At 46.2% G+C, this 19,527-nt stretch overlaps 1 protein-coding gene across 1 annotated transcript in view; it reads right to left on the bottom strand.

The window, feature by feature from the left end:
• grk3 (G protein-coupled receptor kinase 3) overlaps positions 1-19,527 on the bottom strand; it is a 416,009-nt gene that overhangs the window by 130,392 nt on the left and 266,090 nt on the right. Inside the window, exons 10-11 of the mRNA XM_072488700.1 lie at positions 6,523-6,601; positions 280-410 (exon numbers count right to left, since the gene is read on the bottom strand). Coding sequence (XP_072344801.1) covers positions 280-410; positions 6,523-6,601 — 210 coding nt within the window. The remainder of the gene's footprint in view (positions 1-279; positions 411-6,522; positions 6,602-19,527) is intronic.

Genomic DNA, 19,527 nt, shown 5'->3' with positions numbered 1-19,527 from the left:
TTTCTGTCCAGTTTTTCTCAGCCTTACTAAAATACCTGTTTATCTTTTAGTCCTTGTTTCTGATTAAAAATTTAACATCTAAAATGTAATAACCTGTTATCTTAGGGCAACTGCGTACAGTTAGCATTCACAGTTTTGAAAAGGAAGATTTCCCTCAAATTATTTATTATTTTCTTTGGAACATTGTACAGAAGCTGAATCAACCTGCTGTATATCATCTGGTTTTCGATTAAGTTTAACTTAAAAGGACATTTATGATGATAAAAAAACTCAACTTACCTTCAGGTCTCTGTATACTACAAATCGGTTGTGCATGTGTTCAAGGCCCAGCATAATCTCAGCTGCATAGAACCTCATCTCCTTCTCAGAGAACACTCCATGCTGTGAAAGATGGTAGTGCAAATCCCCACCTAGAAATAGGACAATTAGTTAGCCGCATGATATTGAATTTATTAAAACATTCCATACGGTTTACTCCATTTTTTTAGGGCTGTCCTCACAATGACCTAGTTAACTAACTAACCTGGTGTAGTTGGTTTTGGTAGAAGAAGCAAAAAAAAAAAAAGATTTGCATGTATTTAGTGTTCCACCACTTAATGTAGTTGGCTGACACAATACATTGTCGTTTATTGTAGTGACTGTTGTTTTGCAGGCAAACATGACAGCAAATGATGAACAATTAATATGTTTTAATGTTGATCAAAGGAGTAATGTAGGGCTGAATACTAGAAAGAATTATTTGTTCTTCCCAAGTAATACTACGGGATCTTTAATGTCCACGTTGTCATAATATGCACCCTATTTACTTTGAATAATTCAGTGAAGACCAGTAAGTGACTTCCAGCGGCATGGAGAAGATCCAGGCCCCTCCACAGATCTCCGGAAATCTCGGTGCCAACTGGCGGGTCATCAAGCAGAAATTAAGTCTGTACATTGAGGCCTCGGGCCTCGAGGATGCGTCCGATGCCAGAAAATTTGCGCTGTTCCTATCGACTACAAGGGACCAGGCCATTCAAATCTTCAATTTGCTCACTTTTGCCGACGGCGAGGACAAGACCAAGTTCCAGACCGTGTTAGCCAAAATCGACAGTCACTGTGAAGTCGAAACGAACGAGAGCTTTGAGCCCCATGCCTTCCAGCAACGCCTTCAGGGTAAGGATGAGCCTTTCCAATCCTTTCTAACTCATCTCCACATATTAGCGCAATCCTGCAACTACGGTGACACCACTGATTCCCTCATCAGGGATCAGATCGTGTTTGGGGTCCACTCCGCGGTCTGCGGGAGCAGCTCCTAAAAAGAAAAAACATGACCCTGCCAGTAGCCATCGAGACGTGTAAAGTGCATGAACAGGCGAAAAGTTGCTACTCCCGCCTTAAATCGGCAGAACAGGACCAACTTGCCTCCCAGAGAGTGTACAGGCCATCGCCCGTATGCGGCGCCTTAGCTTCGATGAAGGCGGCCATTTTGCGCGCTTTTCCTGGGGTCCCACGCATGCACACCACGGACGGGAGAACGAAGCGGCCGAAGACCACATTGCGCAGGTGCGAACGGCGGCTGACCGCACTGCGCATGTGCGACGATGCACGGAGCGTTACAAAGTCAACGTCATGACGTGCTCGAACTGCGGCACCGCCCATTTAAAGCGGCAATGCCCTGCAAGAGGCAGGAGATGTTTAAATTGTGGGAAGCCTGGCCATTATGCAGCCTTGTGCAGGTCTGCACCTCCGATCGTGGGCCAGCGATCCCAGTTCTAACACAAACGAGTTTGACGTGTGCAGCAAGAACTGCTGGATTCGGAACCTAGTAACACCACGGATCCAGAGGACGACTGCCTGGAGTCCCCATATCGTGTGGGCATCATTACCACGTATGACAACGCCTCCTCAAATTCAGCAACACTCCTACCAATCCTCAACGTGGATTCTGCGGATGAATGGCGTGCTGTCGTACAAGTCAACCAATGCAGCATCCGGTTCAAGCTGGACACTGGTGCTTCAGCCAATCTCATACCTCAAGCAGATCTTGCTCGCATCCAAAGGCAGCCAAAAATTCTTCCACCGGCCTGCCAGCTGCTTGATTATAATGGCAATGCCATTACTGCGTTAGGGTCTTGTCACCTGCATGTCTCCAACAAGGCCATCAAAGCCACACTGCGATTTGAAATTGTCAAGCCTGACAAGGCTTCCCTGCTTGGTGCCCATGCATGCAAGCTACTCAATCTCGTCCAGCGCATACATGCCATGTCCTCTGCCAATATGAATCTTCAGGCTGACATTGACGAAATCCTGTCACAATACCCAGATGTGTTCAGTGGGATGGGCACTTTGCCGTACCGTTACAAAATCTTACTCAGGCCTGATGCCACGCCGGTGATCGATGCACCACGCCGGGTGCCGGCTCCTCTGATGGACCGTTTAAAGGCGCAGCTGCAGGAGCTCCAAGACCAGGGTATAATCTCTAAAGTGACAGAACTGACTGAATGGGTCAGCTCGATGGTCTGTGTGAAGAAGCCCTCTGGAGAACTGCGCATATGTATAGATCCCAAGGATCTTAACCGAAACATAATGCGGGAGCACTGCCCGATCCCGAAGCGGGAGGAGCTAACCAGTGAGATGGCACATGCCAAATTCTTCACGAAGCTAGATGCATCGCGTGGCTTCTGGCAGATACAACTGGACGAGTCCAGCAGGAAGCTCTGCACGTTTAATACACCTTTCGGAAGGTACTGTTACAACCGCATGCCGTTTGGTATTGTTTCAGCCTCTGAAATCTTTCACAGGATCATGGAACAGATGCTGGAGGGCATTGAGGGTGTGCGGGTTTATGTTGATGACGTCATTATATGGTCCACAACATTATATTGTCTCCAACAAGTCTTTAGACGCATACATGCAACGACCTCAGGTTGAATACGGCCAAATGCTCCTTTGGCATGTCATCAATCAAGTTTTTGGGTGATCAAATATCCCAGCAGGACGTGCAACCGGACTCGGACAAAGTCAAGACCATCAACACCATGAAGACCCCGGAAGACAAAAAGGCGGTACTCCGCTTCCTGGGTATGGTTAACTTCTTGGGAAAGTTCATTCCCAACCTCGCATCACATACCACGGCTCTCAGGCATCTGGCGAAAAAGTCCACTGCCTTTCAGTGGCTACCCACACATCAAGCAGAGTGGCTCGAGTTAAAGGCAAAGCTCACCACTGCTCCGGTACTAGCGTTTTTTGACCCAGAGGGGGAGACAAAAATCTCCACAGACACCAGCCAGGACGGCATTGGTGCAGTGCTCCTCCAGAAGGATGACTCCTCGTCCTGGGCTCCAGTGGCCAATGTGACCAGGGCCATGACTCCCACTGAGCAGAGGTATGCTCAGATAGAGAAAGAGTGCCTGGGCCTCCTCACCGGTATTGTAAAGTTTCATGATTATGTCTACGGTCTACCAACCTTCACAGTAGAGACTGACCACGGGCCCTTAGTCCATATCATTCACAAGGACTTGAATGACATGACGCCCAGGCTTCAGTGCGTTCTCCTTCGACTCCGCAGGTATGATTTTGAATTGGTTTACACACTGGGTAAGGAGCTAATCATTGCGGATGCCGCGTCCCGCGCCATCACCTCGCCCTGTGAAGAGGTCGACTTCATCCGCCAAATTGAGGCACAGGTGCAACTGTGTGCCAGCAACCTCCCGGCCTCAGACGAACGAGTCGTCAACATTCGAGAAGAGACTGCCAAGGACCCTCTTCTGCAGCGGGTCATACATCACCTTACATGAACATATGCAGTCACTCGCCATTTGCTGTACATATTATGTCGTATATGCTCTAAGCAACCGACAAATTTATTTTTAAAAAGGGGGGATGTTATAATATGCACTCATGCACATCATGAGGTAAAAACAGGCAGTGACAGACACCCAGGTTAGCCAATCAACATACAGGACAGAACACAACCAATCACCAGACAGAACACCAGAGGGGGGCTTCCAACTATAAAACACACGAGGCACCTGCACTCTGCCTCTTTCCACTGGTGACAACTGTAGTGACAGTCAGGGTGCATATATCAGTCAGCACCTTCTACACATGGATCAGAGCTAGCCTGGTCTAGTAAGTTAGAGTTAGTACACTTAAGAGTAGTAGAGTGTCAACCCACAGCCAGCTGTGTGCATTGTTACAGAAGTTCAATAAATCGTATTGAACCAACGCCCACGTTTGGTGTTTGCTTTACCATTCATCTGCATCCTGTTGCAGTCCGTGTTACCCCAGGGTGAATAACACAACACACGTGAGCCCAAGAAACAGCTGATAGGGTCTCAATTTTAGACCTCATCCACAGGAGAGCAACTCTGACAACGCAACATTCATGACTGAATCAGGATGTCATTCAGATGGCATTTTTCAAGTGTGGAGTGCATCTTTAATCATCTAAATCAGAGGTGCAAATGCTACCAAGTGAGCCAAGCTCATTTGGGAATTTTTTAATTTTTCAAAGGAGATCACAGGATAATTTAATAGCGAATTTGCGATGAGTCAAACTTGGATGACACGAAATTCCAGCTATGTCAAAGTCGCCAACCATTCCCACTGGCAGAATAGAAAAGTACATAGACTAATGCCCACGATAAGCTAAAACTCCACACTGGTAACTCTGGATTTTCCAAACTTGTCCATGCTTACTATATGGTCACGCCAATCCATCAAGGTGGTGTTTGACCACACAAGAGCACAAATGAGGGAGAGCTAGGCAAGCCATTAGTTGACATTGAGATGAAATGGAGTGCAATGCCTCCGAGTATGGTTAAACCTTTGAGAAAGTTAAAGGGCTGTTCATCAGAAATTGGGTTCAAACAAGATATGATTCACAAAACACGGAGATCGAGGATCAGCAGAGTGAAGCTCGCCTTTGGGAGGCTGACATGGAAGATCCAGCAGAGATAATCATAGAGGTGGACAATGCGTACCCTCCACAACAGAACTGACAGACAATGCAATTGTAGATGCATTACATTATTCAATCAAGCAATTAGATGACCCTGAAGAGTTTGATAAATGGCCACCTTCTTGACTGAGCGAAAAAGAATTACACAGCTTTTCCAGAGCTAACTTCTGATATTTTTCAATGGAAAGTTCCAGCCTTTTACAGGTCAGGCCATTGTAAGGCTTGAACAAATTGAATAAAGCAACTTTATCACACATTTATTGCTGTACTGTGTTTTCATTTGATGTTCATTTTAGGCATATTGGGTTACAAAGAGATGTATCCATGTGGGAATGGGGCCTCATCAGCTATCACAAAGCTCCACTTAAAATGAATTTGTGGATGGATTCCCTGCGGTTCAACTCATTGGGGATTTTAATGTACTTCAATATTATGAATTGATTGTACAGGATAGATATAGACTATTTCCATTTATTGTGGGCTTTCCATAAAGGGAATGTAGATATAAGTTTAATTATAAGACATTCATGACAGGCAGGAGAAACTTGAGACAGAGGTTTGTTTGGCTATAGACTTCATTGTCCATGTCAAAACTGAATAGATTAGGTCAGCGATTAAGAAAGGGAAATAACAGAAATGGAAATAGGGCATGTACATGGGATTAGGATTATTGTTTATGTGGAAGATAACCATCTACATGGATTATTTTTCATCGAATCTCACCCAAACTTGGAGGTTCCATTCCCATCATCTTTCACAGATGAAAGGGTACCAACCTTGTTAACTTGCGGCCAAGGCAAAGGAATGTAGAAATGGTCTGGATGGGTCAGGTATGCATTATATGATCTGAACAACCTTCTGTCCTTTCTACCATTTTGCATTGTTATTTTTAATTCTATAGTCAGTAACATATCCTACCCTCGGACATTTTTACTGGCAAAATGGTTCGTATTTTTACCAGCAAGCAGAAAGAAAAATGCTGTCATCTTCTTGACTAAAAATGCATTGGTTATGTTAAGAATAAAAGGAAAGTAGCAGCTTCTCAGAAAGTGAGTCTATTTTTTAAAATTAAAAATGAGATCAAATTCTTTTAAAAAGTTCGGGCAACATTGGTGACAATACGGAGTTGTGAAGTACTTAACTTAGAAAGGACTAGGTAGCACAGTCAGTTACACTATAAACTTAATGTGCTTGATAGAGCAATGTAAAAGGGGATATATTCTAATTCTAACCATGGCTGTGTTGATGCAACCGTGCACTATTTTTCCATCTAATTGTGTCATATCTGACCTGAGTGTTTGATGCTGACATATAGCAACTGCATATATCACCAGGTGGGGCACCAAATTCACTGAAAATAAGTGATCCTAAAAAAATTAAAAATTATTTAAGAAAAGTTTGGTGAACTTTAATGTTCATTTAATTATGCTAATGAGGAAAGAAGAGATGGACTAATCTGGACAACACAAAAGTTTTCAGCTCATCCCTCCTGCCTCACTAAGCCTCCAGCTGATCGGTAAGTGAGCAGAACTAATCTGGGTGTCATCCCAGTCTACAAAGATTATAATATTTTGCCTTACCATTCATCAGGTCAAGAATGAAACACAGCTTGTCGGGTGTGTGGAAAGCATAGGTCATACAGACTATAAAAGGGCAGTCCTGGCGAAAGAAGGAAGAAAAAGAGGCAGCAAATAAGTGATCAGATAGGCTTTTATACAATTCAGCAAAACACCTTCTTGGGAATAAAATTAAGGAGATATTTTTTCTTCATCCTCCAAGGCCTGCAGTAAAACATTGTTTGATTTCAAAAATAGAACAAATTTCAATTTAAAATAACATTTTCCCCACAGGTGCTGAAGTTAAAAGTGAACAATGAGCCTACACATTATTTTGTGTCTCTCTCTTTCCCACCATCATTTTACGTCAGCTGCATTCCTTCTTGGTGACATACACCATCCCTCAATTAAGACCTTCTGCTCCACCTTTCATTTAACAGCAGATGAACTGAAGAGAAGGTAGCAACAGTAAGTATCAAACTAGAGTAAACAAAATCAAGTTACAGCCCTTTCATTACTACCAATTGACTGTTACTATCAAGTTATAAGTAACAAATTAACTACATATTTTCTGAATTATGTTGTCCAGTTTTTATTTACTTTTTTGTTGCTTTGCCTTCAAATATTGGACATCCTTAGATTAAGTACAAATAATATAGCCCCAAGCTATAGAAACACTGCAATGAAACCATTAAGAGAGCATTTCAGGGTTGTGAGCTACACATATCACCTGTATTCGGTCAGCGGAAGCAAATTAAATATGGAGGACTAAACACAAATGCATCATGAAATTGGATTATGCTCTAAAGAATAACAAATAATGTGCTAACCCGGCTCAGCATGGTTACAAGCTGCAGAAAAAGCATTGGACACCAGTAGACAACTTGGGGGGGGGGGGGGGGGGGGGGGGGGGGGAGAGAGAAGGAAATGTTGGGCCTTTGTACATGTTTAAATTTAGGCTAATCTGGTAGCATTGTCCACTGCTTGAACCCCATGCATCACAATTCAGAGTATTATTGTAAATGTAAAAAATATATTTTAATTACATTTTCAACATGGATTTAAAAAAAAGAAAAATACAAAAACCAACCCTCCCCGCTCCCACCAACCAACACCCATAAATTAAACCCTGCCCCCCCAACAGCTGATAGAGGCCAGTTCCTTAAGTGAGAAATAAATGTGGAAACCCTTCCACATTCCCTCTCAAGATGAACTCAACTTTCTCCAAACGCCATCAATCCATCAAGTCCCCCAACCACACCGAGGCACAGGGTGGAGAAGCTGACCTCCACACTAACAGGACCCACGCCTCCTAGCCACCAGCGAGGCGAAAGCTAAGACATCTGCCTCCACCCCTGACTGCAGCTCCAGCAGATCCAACACCCCGAATATGGCCCCCAGGGCACTGGGCTTTAAGTCCATTTGCAAGATCGCTGTCATGGTGAAGAAGGAGCCCCAGAACTGCCTCAACTTCAGGCACAATCAAAACATATGTATGTGGTTGGCCGGCCGCCTCCCACCCTGCTCACAAACATCCCCCACCCGCTCAAACAATCGACTAATCCACGACCTTATCAGGTGCACTACCTTCAACTGTATCAGCCCAGCCTTGCATAGGAGGTCGATACATTCGCCCTTTGCAACACCTCGCACCACAGCCCCTCCTCTAGCACCTCCTCCACTCCTCCTCCCTCTTTTTTATCCCTTTCAAAGTCGCCGCATCCTCCTCCATAATCCTCCCATAAACAGCTGAGGTGACTCCCCCCATTATTGTAAAATATTGATCTCCCTCCACAACTTTAGAGAGGCATGAAAAGGTAGGAAAAGACAGAACTTCCCCCATAGGAGGGAGTTCTAACAGACACTTGGAAGTGGGATTTGAGGCAGGCGAACAAGCAGAATCAGTGAAAAACACATCAGGCTGATCCCCTATCATGTTCCAGCCTCCTCCCACCTTGGCAGAGGCAGCTTCTGTGCAGTGACGGCAACATGCTTAATGGTAGGAAGCCAACTAAATTTGTACAATGGGCAATTATAGAATCATAAAGTGGTTACAGCGCAGGAGGAGTTCATACGGCTCTTCTTTTGTTGATAGTGTCACACGGGCTCCTTGCTGTGTCAGATCCTCACTGTTAAAGAAAGCGGCTTGCACAATGGAAGGTCAGAGAAGCATGAAAATAAGTTGCAAATGACCGATAAATGGAGTAAACAAGCCCGAGGACGTCCACAGGCAGAGGCTTGCCATTGCAACAGCGATTTGTGGAGATTATTTGAAAGCACCCCAGCATCATAGGATCTACTCTTTTAGGTCCTGTCAGTGAATCAGCCTGATTAGTTACTCTTTAGGAGAGTTTCCCAGAGCACACAGCCTGTGGAACAAATCCATTGCATGAGCTCCTTTCACTGGCTCCTGCGTTCCATATTACTGGTTTAGCACACTGGGCTAAATAGCTGGCTTGTAATGCAGAACAAGGCAGCAGCGCGGGTTCAATTCCCGTACCGTACTAGGGGCTTTCACAGTAACTTCATTGAAGCTTACTTGTGACAATAAGTGATTATTATTATTAAACGGGGCAGCACGGTAGCATTGTGGATAGCACAAATGCTTCACAGCTCCAGGGTCTCAGGTTCGATTCCGGTTTGGGTCACTGTCTGTGCGGAGTCTGCACATCCTCCCCGTGTGTGCGTGGGTTTCCTCCGGGTGCTCCGGTTTCCTCCCGCAGTCCAAAGATGTGCGGGTTAGGTGGATTGGCCATGCTAAATTGCCCATAGTGTCCAAAATTGCCCTTAGTGTTGGGTGGGGTTATTGGGTTATGGGGATAGGGTGGAGGTGTAGGCCTTGGGTAGGGTGCTCTTTCCAAGAGCCGGTGCAGACTCGATGGGCCGAATGGCCTCCTTCTGCACTGTAAATTCTATGATTATAAACACACAAAGTTAATTTGAACTACAGCTAGCTTCACTGAGAATTGAATTTTGTATGAATCAATCTTCCAGCACAGCAAGATTAAAAGAGCTGAGGTTGTAACTTGCTACTTTTTGAGCTTTTGTGGGAGGGGAAGGAGAGATTGGGAGTGCAGAGAGTGGAAGATTGAGAGAGCTTGAAATTTTTGTGTTGATGAGCTCTTTGCAGTCGCTGCAGGCATTGTACAGAACACTTAAAGACTGACTCAAACATAATTCATGCAGAAAATAGCAGTCTTGCCTCTCAGACAAATCATCATGGGTTTCAGCTGGGCAATGGACTTAAGTACGTAATCTAAATTGACATTTCAGTATATTGTTGAAGGATGCTACATTGTCAGATGGCTTTCCTTTTGCATGAGATGTTGAATAAAGGGTTCATTGGCCAGCTTTGGTGACTGTAAGAGATTCCCAGGCACTATTTGAAGAACAGTAGGACATTCTCCCTGTATCCTGGCCAATATTCCTCCTTCAACCAGAACAATCAAAAACTAATTACTCGGCCAACCACTAATTTGCTGTCTGTAGATCTTTGTATTATGCAAATTGATGCTTTGTTTACCGAAATGACAACAGAGACTGCCCTTCAAGATGTAATTCAGTTGATTTACAAGTACTTTGGAATGTCCTCTGGATGTGATAAGGTGTTATATAAATAGTTTTTTACAATTAATAAGCACATGACTTAGTGTTAGAGATATTTGTTTTACTGGGATAGGTAAATGATGAACTAATCCAAATGTTAGTCATTGGCAAAATTGCCAGGTATTAAACTGGTTTGCAATTAATATAATTTTAAAAAACTGTTTATGAAAATGAATCTGCATACTACAGACAGCTAGCCTACACAGTGCCTGTAGTATGGCACTTACTGCTGCTGTCATATTTCGTAAATCATTACAAATAGGTCTGAGCAAATAATTCCCATAACGGAGTTCTGCTGTCATCCAAACAATGTGCAAAGCTCTGTACTATTGCTTAAACTTTGCAGGTGTGCACAAAAGTGCGACTTATGTGGAATGGAAGTATAAATAGTAGTATAATAATAAGTGGGCAGCACGGTAGCATTGTGGATAGCACAATTGCTTCAAAGCTCCAGGGTCCCAGGTTCGATTCTGGCTTGGGTCACTGTCTGTGCGGAGTCTGCACATCCTCCCAGTGTGTACGTGGGTTTCCTCCGGGTGCTCCGGTTTCCTCCCACAGTCCAAAGATGTGCAGGTTAGGTGGATAGGGTGGAGGTGTTGACCTTGGGTAGGGTGCTCTTTCCAAGAGACGGTGCAGACTCGATGGGCCGAATGGCCTCCTTCCACACTATAAATTCTATGATAATAAGATAAATGTGACTGCATACAGGTGTATAAAAGTGCAGAATTCTGGGAGCAGGTATGCAGTGAAGAAAATGACACTGAGAGGTTGGAGAAGGTCATAGGGTCTGAACTGTAGAAAATGTGGGTATAAATATAAGATGTCTAATTATGCCCTTCACTGGTAATATTATTTGTGTCTGCTATCCTGCAAATTCATTGATTTGAAAATGTAAGAGCTGGATTTCTGCACATATGCAAACTGCTTACAGAAAAATGGAGCACAAAACAGTATATTCTAAATTAGAAAGCTTTCCATTGGTTTCACTACGTAGTTGGCTCTTAACTGCCCCCTCAAAGCAATTAGGGATAGGCAATAAATGCTCGCCCAGCCAGCGACGCCAATGTCCCATGAACGGAAAAAAACTATAAAGAAACATTAAGGGAAACACAAAATAAGAATCATGAACACCAGAAACAGATGAGAAAAAATGGCGCAAAATGGCCACCGATCCTGTGTCTGGTGGGGGGTTAGCAGGCACGCAGATCCGGCTGGAGAACTGCCGGACCGTGGCCGCATCCGTGCAACATGGCGCCGGCCGTGCGTGGATCCGGCTGACAAATAGTGACCCCCTATGGCAAGGCTCACCACCCCCACCAGTGCCCCCAGCCACCAGCGGGATGCTCCAGTCTTCGACTCCGAAATCGAGTTTGGCTGGAGAAACCACGTTGGCGGCGAAATCGGGGACGGGGGCGGCGCTTTTGCAATGTTCCACCCCTCCAAAATGCATATTCTAGGAGTACACCACACGCCGCCGGGACGGCCTCAGGACGTTACCCGAGGCCCTCCCCCGATGGGCCGAGTTCCCGACGGCATTGGTCGCGTGTGATTTTTTTTACGGGAGCTTGGAGTGGCGGCTGCGGACTAAGTCCAACGCTTTTGGTGGGGGCTGTGGGCACTGGTGGGGCTGGTATGGGGGTGCCGAGCCTGGCCAAAGAGGGTCACTATTTGGCATGCCGGGTCCTCGTGCTACCGCTGCAGGCCGCCGCTGTGCGCTTGCGCGGCCACGGATCCGGCAATTCTCCGGCCGTATCCACAGCTAGAGCCAGGGGCTCTAGGCTACGTGCCTGCTAGCCCCCCACCAGACGGAGGATCGGTGGCTGTTTTGTGCTTTTTTGTCGGTGGTAAGATGCCACCGTTCCCACGCTGGCGTCAGCACTTAGTCTCAGAATCGGAGAATCTAGCCTGAGGTGTTCTACCATAGGGAGCTATAAGTTTGTGAAACTTTAGAAGTCACAAGAGTAAGGAACCCCATGCCATAATTAAAGTTACTAAAACTCACAGGCCTCACCTAAGATATCTTCCACAATTAGAAAAGCCCATCAGCATGCCCTATGCTCACTTGTACGAAATGGTACACATAGGCAAGGTACCAGATATGAGCTATTTACAGAATGGAAACTCTTGCCTCCTTGATACATAGAAGAACCAACACTCTGGTGAATAGAAGCAAAAGGTGCTTGCAAGACTTAGCAGCTCTGGTAGCATCTGTGGAGAGAGAAAAACAGAGTTAACAGTTCAAGTCCAATATGACTCCTTTTTGGAACTGAAGAGAGACAGAAATGTTATAGATTTTATTCTTTCGAGGGGGGGGGGGGGGAAAGAGGGAGAGAAAGTCCCATCACATGACATCAAATGCCATCATTTTTCTACCTCTGCCAGTTCCGAAGAAGAGCCGTATTGGACTTGAAATGTTAACGTTGTTTGTATCTCCACAGATACTGCCAGGCCTGCTGGGATTTTCATAACTTTTTGTTTCTATTTCAGATTTCCAGCATCCACAGAATTTTGCTCATACTTCAGAGAATATTTCTATAAACAGAACTGTGCACCACTCAACTCCAGCAGGTGAATATGGTATCATTTAATTCCCCTTTTCCACCCCCACTTATTCAAAGAAGCTTAAGCATTACATTTTCTGTGCCGTGGACCATCCATCAGCAACTTGTTTTATCATAGTTCTAGATGTTTCTAGACGTTTTATTGACCCTACCGGTTCGTTCAGCCATGACTCAACTGATAGTATTCTCACGAGTCAAAAGGTTGTGGGCCCAAGTCCCATGGATGAGATTTTCCAGCCATTCATGCTAGTAGGAACATCCAGTTCCGCTGACAGAGCACCCCCTACTGTAGACTTCCTAGCAGCGAGAGGTGCATTCAACAGGAAACCCCAATAAACAACAATGGGGCGAGAAAATTCCGCCACCTCCTGTCGCTGTGAAACACGCGGCGGGTTGCTTGATAAATCCTGCCCTTAAGCACAAAATTCTAGGCTGACACTCAAACTGAGGGAGTGCTGCACTGTTGTAAGTGCTGTCTTAGAGTCATAAAGCGCATTAAAGGGCCGTTCGGCCCATCGAGTCAACACCAACAATAACTACCCCTAATCTCGTGCTAATTCTACTTACCAGCACTTGTCCCATATCCTTGAATGTGATGATCTTTCAAGTGTTCATCCAATTGCTATAAAACCCTGGGTTAGTACGCAGTCAATTCCAGTCCTACTTGACCAGGAATCACAACACAATTGAATTAACCAATAATTCTTAGAAAAATACCTGAATTTCTTGACCCTTGGCTGGCCAATAATTAGTCACCAGGTTTGTAAACATAAACACAACTACTTTTTATTAATAACAAGAATTGTAATAAAATATGAAGCAAATACAACTGTTTAACTATTACCTAATTCCTAATTTCCCGCTTCAACTTGTCTCCCCACCCCTCTATACACACACACATAAACATGGGACGAAAGGGTAAAAAAAATCATAAGTCAAAGGAAAAAAGGAGTCTTTGTTTCAGACGGTGGTTTTTACCACCTTACTCCTTTTCTAACCTTGCTTTCAGTTTGAGGTATTACTATAGATTCATTCAGGTCTCTGTAGTTTCAGAAATACAGCACTCACAGCCTTTCTGGAGAGAGAGCAAGTGCCTGTCTTTGTTTGCAACCTGTAATGGTTTCCCTGTATATTCATTCATTCAGGTTCTCTGCAGCTTCAGGAATACAGCAAGCACAGCTTTGAGGGAGAGAAAGCAGGCCCTTGCCTTTGTGTCCAGGACTCACCTTCTCCCTCAGCACTCTGAGAACCATCCCACTGAGATAGGACCCAACTACCACCTGTTACCGGGCATTGTACAGCCTTTTGGCCAATTTATTAGCCACCAGCCAATCAATCAAACCAAGTCCCACCCCATCTCTCTGGTGCCGAAAAGTCTGAAGCTCCTGTTCAAAATAGCAGAGACTAGCAGAACGTTCTCTCCTGTAACTTTGAATTTCCTCATTCTCTCTGCTGCTTGACTTAAAGATACGTTCATTAATCACCCATGTGTCAAAAATGTTAATGGCAAAATTAAGAAAGGGGAATAAGGGAATAAACAGGAAAGACACTTACACAAGTGCTTTTTAAACGTTGTAAGGTTTCCAGCCTCCACTACCTTCCCAGGCAGGAGATTCTCACTGCCCTCTGAATCCCCTATCCCTCACCCTAAAACTGTGCCCCCTTATGATTGACCCCTCAACCAAGGGGAACAGATTGTTCCTATTTACCATGTCCAAACCCCTCATAATCCTATACACCTCAATCATATCCCCCCTCAGTCTTCTCTGCTCTAAACAAAACCAATCTAAGCCTATCCAGTATCTCCTTATAGCTCAGATGCTCCATCCCAGGCAACATCCTGGTGATTCTCCTCTGTATCCCGTCCAGTGCAATCACCTCCTTCCTACAGTGAGGTGACCAGAATGCACATAGTACTCCAGCTGTGGCCTAATCAACGTTCTTTACAGCTCCAAAATAACCTCCTTGTTCTTATATTCTATGCCACGACTGATAAACAAAAATGTCCCATGTGCCTTCTTAACTACCCTATTCACCTGCTCTGCTGCCTTCAGGGATCTGTGAACACGTACCCCAACATCCATCGATTCCTCTGAGCTTCCTAGTGTCCTGCCATTCATTACATACTCCCTTGTCCTGTTTCTCCTTCCAATGTACATCACCTGACACTCATCAAGGTTAAATACCATCTACCACTGCTCTGCCCATCTGACCATACATCTGTATCTTCCTGTAACCTACAATCCTCTTCTTCACTGTTAACCACCCTACCAATCTTGGTGTTGACAATAAGAGACCCAGTACTGATCCTTGTAGTACGCTGCTGGACACAGGCCTCCATTTACTCAAACAGCCTTTTACAATCACCCTTTGTGTCCCATTACTAAGCCAGTTTCGGACCCATCTCGACATGTTTCCTTGAATTCCTGTGCTTCAACCTTCTCAATCAGTCTCCCAAGTGGGACCTCATCAAAAGCTTTGATAAAATCCATATAAACTACATCAACCTTCATCCACACATGGTCACTTTATCAAAAATGTTATCAAATTTGTACGGCATGACCTTCTTCTGACAAAGCCATGCTGACTATCCCTAATCAACATATGTCTTTCCGATTGGAGATTAAGTCTCTCCTTCAGAATTTTCTCCAATAGTTTCCCTAGCGCTGACGTGAGACTCATCGGTCTGTAATTCCCTGGTTTATCTCCACCACCCTTCTTGAAAAATGGAACAAGATTAGCTGTTCTCTAGTCCTCTGGCACTTCCCCCGTAGCCAGAGAGGAATTAAAAACTTGCGTCAAAGCCTCTGCAATTTCTTGCCTTGCCTTCCACAGTAGCCTGGGTGTAATTCATCCGGGCCTGTGAATTTGTCTAAGTTTAAGCCTGCTTAAGGTCCTCACAGTCCCATTTCCTTAATTCTGTACCTACATCCTCCTTCTCCTGAGTGAAGACTGATGAGAAGTATTAATTTAACACCCTAGTCAGGGCAGCACGGTGGCGCAGTTGGTTAGCCCTGCTGCCTCACGGCGCCGAGGTCCCAGGTTCGATCCCGACTCTGGGTGACTGTCCGTGTGGATTTTGCACATTCGCCCCGTGTTTGCGTGGGTTTCGCCCCTACAACCCAAAGGTGTGCAGGCTAGGTGAATTGGCCATGCAAAAAAAAAAAATGTAAAAATGTTTTAACACCCTAGCAATGTCCTGCGACTTCACACACAGATTGCCCCCTTAGTCATTAATGGGCCCTACTCTCTGGTTAACCTCTACCCCTTAAATGCATTTATAGAATATCTTGGGGTTCTCCCTAATCTTATTTGCAGGTCATTTTTCATGCCTGCTTTTTGCTCTTCTAATTGCTTTCTTAAGTTCACTCTTGTACTTCCTATATTGATCTAGGGCCGCAGTTGAAGTTCTCCCTTTGGGCTTGCTAAAAACCGTTCTTTGCTTCCTATCCAGTCCTGGATTGTCCTAGACATTGAAGGTTCCCTGAACTTATTACTCCTACATTTCCCCTATAAGGAACATGTTGGATCTGTACCCCCCCAATTTCATTTTTGAATATTCTCCACTGCTCCGCAAGATTTTCCTGCAAGAAGCTGTTTCCAGTCAACATTGGCCAGATCCTGCGTAAAATCTGCCGTACCCCAATCCGGGTAAGATATCAGGCGCGATCTACTGGTCGTATTGCCCGTGAGCAAGAGAGCAATGCAGCCGGTAGATGCTGGGATAGACCTCCCGTGCGCTTTCCTCCAGCCTTTACGCCTCGCGGGTTCTACCCAAGCCCGCGAGGCCTTGGAATCAGAATCCCACCCAAAAGGTGTGTGACCAAATGGCATGCACCTACGTAGGTTTTAAACCTATGTAGGCAGTATTACACAGGATCTACCAGCCTCCTGGAATCAACCAGCCTCTCAGGGAGGCTGCAGCCGGGCGCCGTCAGTACTGTTCCACACAAACGTGGACCAGGCAAATCGACACCAGAGGATCTCTCAGGCCATTGGAGGCCCCTCGGTGGCTGGGATACTGCAGGGTGGCTCCCTGGCCCTCCCCCTGGAACATGGGCACGTTGGCACTGCCCAGCTGGCACCTTGGCATTGCTACCCTTGCACTGCCAAGATGACTAGGTGGCACTGCCAAGCTGGCACGAGCACTACTAGGATGCCAGGGTGGCAGTTCAAGGACACCCAGGTGGCATTGCCATGGGTCAGGGCCCGAAGGAAGGAGGGTATGAAAGGTGAGGGGTGGGGGTGCATGGAAGGAAGGTAGGTGGCCTCTGGCAGGGTGAAGGGTGGGGAAGGGACTGTAAAGCGGCCTGAAGAGGGGTGGGTCCAGGGACTACATAGTGGGGTGTCCTCACTTGAGGGGATGTGGGGTAATGCCCGTGTGTGTGTGTATGTGTGTGGAGGGGTGACATTGTCCAAGGGTGGATTACAACCTTAGAGGTCCTGCTTTTTTTTTTAATGAACATTTTATTGAGGTATTTTTGGGATAGTGACAACAACAAAATAAACAATATACATGAAACCATAAACATAGTGCAAAAGCCATTTAATTCTCATACAGGTCCCACACCCTTCTTGACCCCCTGCTCTAATCTAAAGTACCCCCCCCCCCGCCTCTCCCCCCCCCCCCCCATCTACTGACGATTAATTCCCCGCAAAGAAGTCGACGAATGGTTGCCACCTCCGGGTGAGCCCTAACAGTGACCCTCTCAAGGCGAACTTGATTTTCTCCAAACAGAGAAAGCTAGCCATGTCCGATAGCCAGGTCTCCGACTTCGGGGGCTTTGAGTCCCTCCATGCTAATAGTATCCGTCTCCGGGCTACCAGGGAAGCAAAGGCCAGAACGTCTGCCTCTTTCTCCTCCTGGATTCCTGGGTCTTCTGACACCCCGAAAATCGGCACCTCTGGACTCAGCGCCATCCTTGTTTTTAACACCGTGGACATGATGTCCGCAAACCCCTGCCAAAATCCCCTGAGCTTTGGATATGTCCAAAACATGTGGGCATGGTTCGCCGGTCCTCCCGCACATTTTGCGCACCTGTCCTCCACCCCAAAGAATCTGCTCATCTGGGCCACTGTCATGTGAGCCCGGTGAACACCTTTAAATTGTATCAGGCTGAGCCTGGCACATGTTGCAGATGCGTTGACTCTACTCAACGCGTCTGCCCATAGACCATCCTCTATCTCACCTCCCAGCTCCTCCTCCCACTTGCGCTTCAGCTTCTCGGTTTGCGTCTCCTCCGACCCCATAAGCTCCTTATAAATGTCCGAGACGCTCCCTTCTCCTACTCACCCTCTGGAAACTACCCTGTCCTGAATCCCCCTGAGCGGTAGGAGCGAGAAGGTTGACACCTGTTTACGAAGGAAGTCCCGCACCTGCAGATACCTGAATTTGTTTCCCCTCGTCAAACCAAACTTTTCTTTCAACGCCTTCATTCTCGGAAAGCTCCCTTCTATGAACATATCCCCATCCTCTCAATCCCCACTCTCTGCCATAACCGGAAGCCCCCCCCCGTCCATACTCCCCAGGGCAAACCAGTGATTATCACAGATTGGGACCCAGACCGATGCTCCCTCTGCTCCCACATGCCGCCTCCACTGGCCCCAAACTCTCAGGGCCGCCACCACCACTGGACTGGTGGAGTACCATGCCGGCGGGAAGGCAGAGGCGCAGTTACCAACGCCCCCAACCTGGTGCCCTTACATGAAGCCGCGTCCATTCGCACCCATGCCGACCCCTCCTCCACCACCCACTTCCTGATGAGATTCTGCTTTTTAATCTACTGCCTAGCTCCCTGAATTTATGATACAGGACCTCATCCTGCATTCTACCTATATCATTTGTCCCAACATGTCCCATGACCTTTGATTTTTCACCCTCCTCCTTTAGGATGCCCTGCAGCCGTTCAATGACATTCCTGCTCCTGGAGGCAACACACCATCCTGGAGTCATGTCTTTGACCGCAATCTGCTCCTCTGATCAATGAATCGTCTATTACTATTGCTCTTTCTTTCTTCTTCCTTCCTCCCCTCGTACAGTCAAGCAGCTTTTGGTGCCAGAAGCTCCTCTGAGGTACCATCAGCTTCTAAATGGAATACCGATTTGTGAGCGGGACCCCAGGGGACTCCCGCACAACCTGCCTGTCCTTCCTGGACTGCCTGGTGGTCATCCATTTTCTTTTTTCCTCTTGTCTCTTATGCTGTGGTGTGACCACCTCTCTAAACATGCTCTCCACATAACTCTCAGTCTCGCAGATGCGCCACAGTGTAACCAGCCATTGCTCAATCTCTGAACCCAGAACTCCATTTTTGAGGCTGTGAGCACTTCCCACACATAGAACATAGAACAGTACAGCACAGTACAGGCCTTGCAGCCCATGATGTTGTGCCGACCATTTATCCTAATCTAACATCAACCTAACCTACACCCCTTCAATTTACTGCTGTCCATGTGCCTGTCCAAGAGTCACTTAAATGTCCCGAATGACTCAGACGCCACCACCTCTGCTGGCAGTGCATTCCACGCACCCACCACTCTGTGTAAAGAACTTATCTCTGACATCTCCCCTATACCTACTTCCAATTACCTTCAAATTATGTCCCCTCGTGACAGCCATTTCCGCCCTGGGGAAACGTCTCTGGCTATCCACTCTATCCATGCCTCTCATCACCTTGTACACCTCTATCAAGTCACCTCTCTTCCTTCTTTGCTCCAGTGAGAAAAGCCCTAGTTCCCTCAACCTTTCTTCATAAGACATGCCTTCCAGTCCAGGCAGCATCCTGGTAAATCTCCTCTGCACCGTCTCCAAAGCATCCACATTCTTCCTATAGTGAGGCGACCAGAACTGGACACAATATTCCA

Source organism: Scyliorhinus torazame, chromosome 1 (genome assembly GCF_047496885.1).
Source record: "Scyliorhinus torazame isolate Kashiwa2021f chromosome 1, sScyTor2.1, whole genome shotgun sequence".
Lineage (NCBI taxonomy): Eukaryota > Metazoa > Chordata > Chondrichthyes > Carcharhiniformes > Scyliorhinidae > Scyliorhinus > Scyliorhinus torazame.
This window is presented reverse-complemented; position numbering and strand designations above follow the sequence as displayed.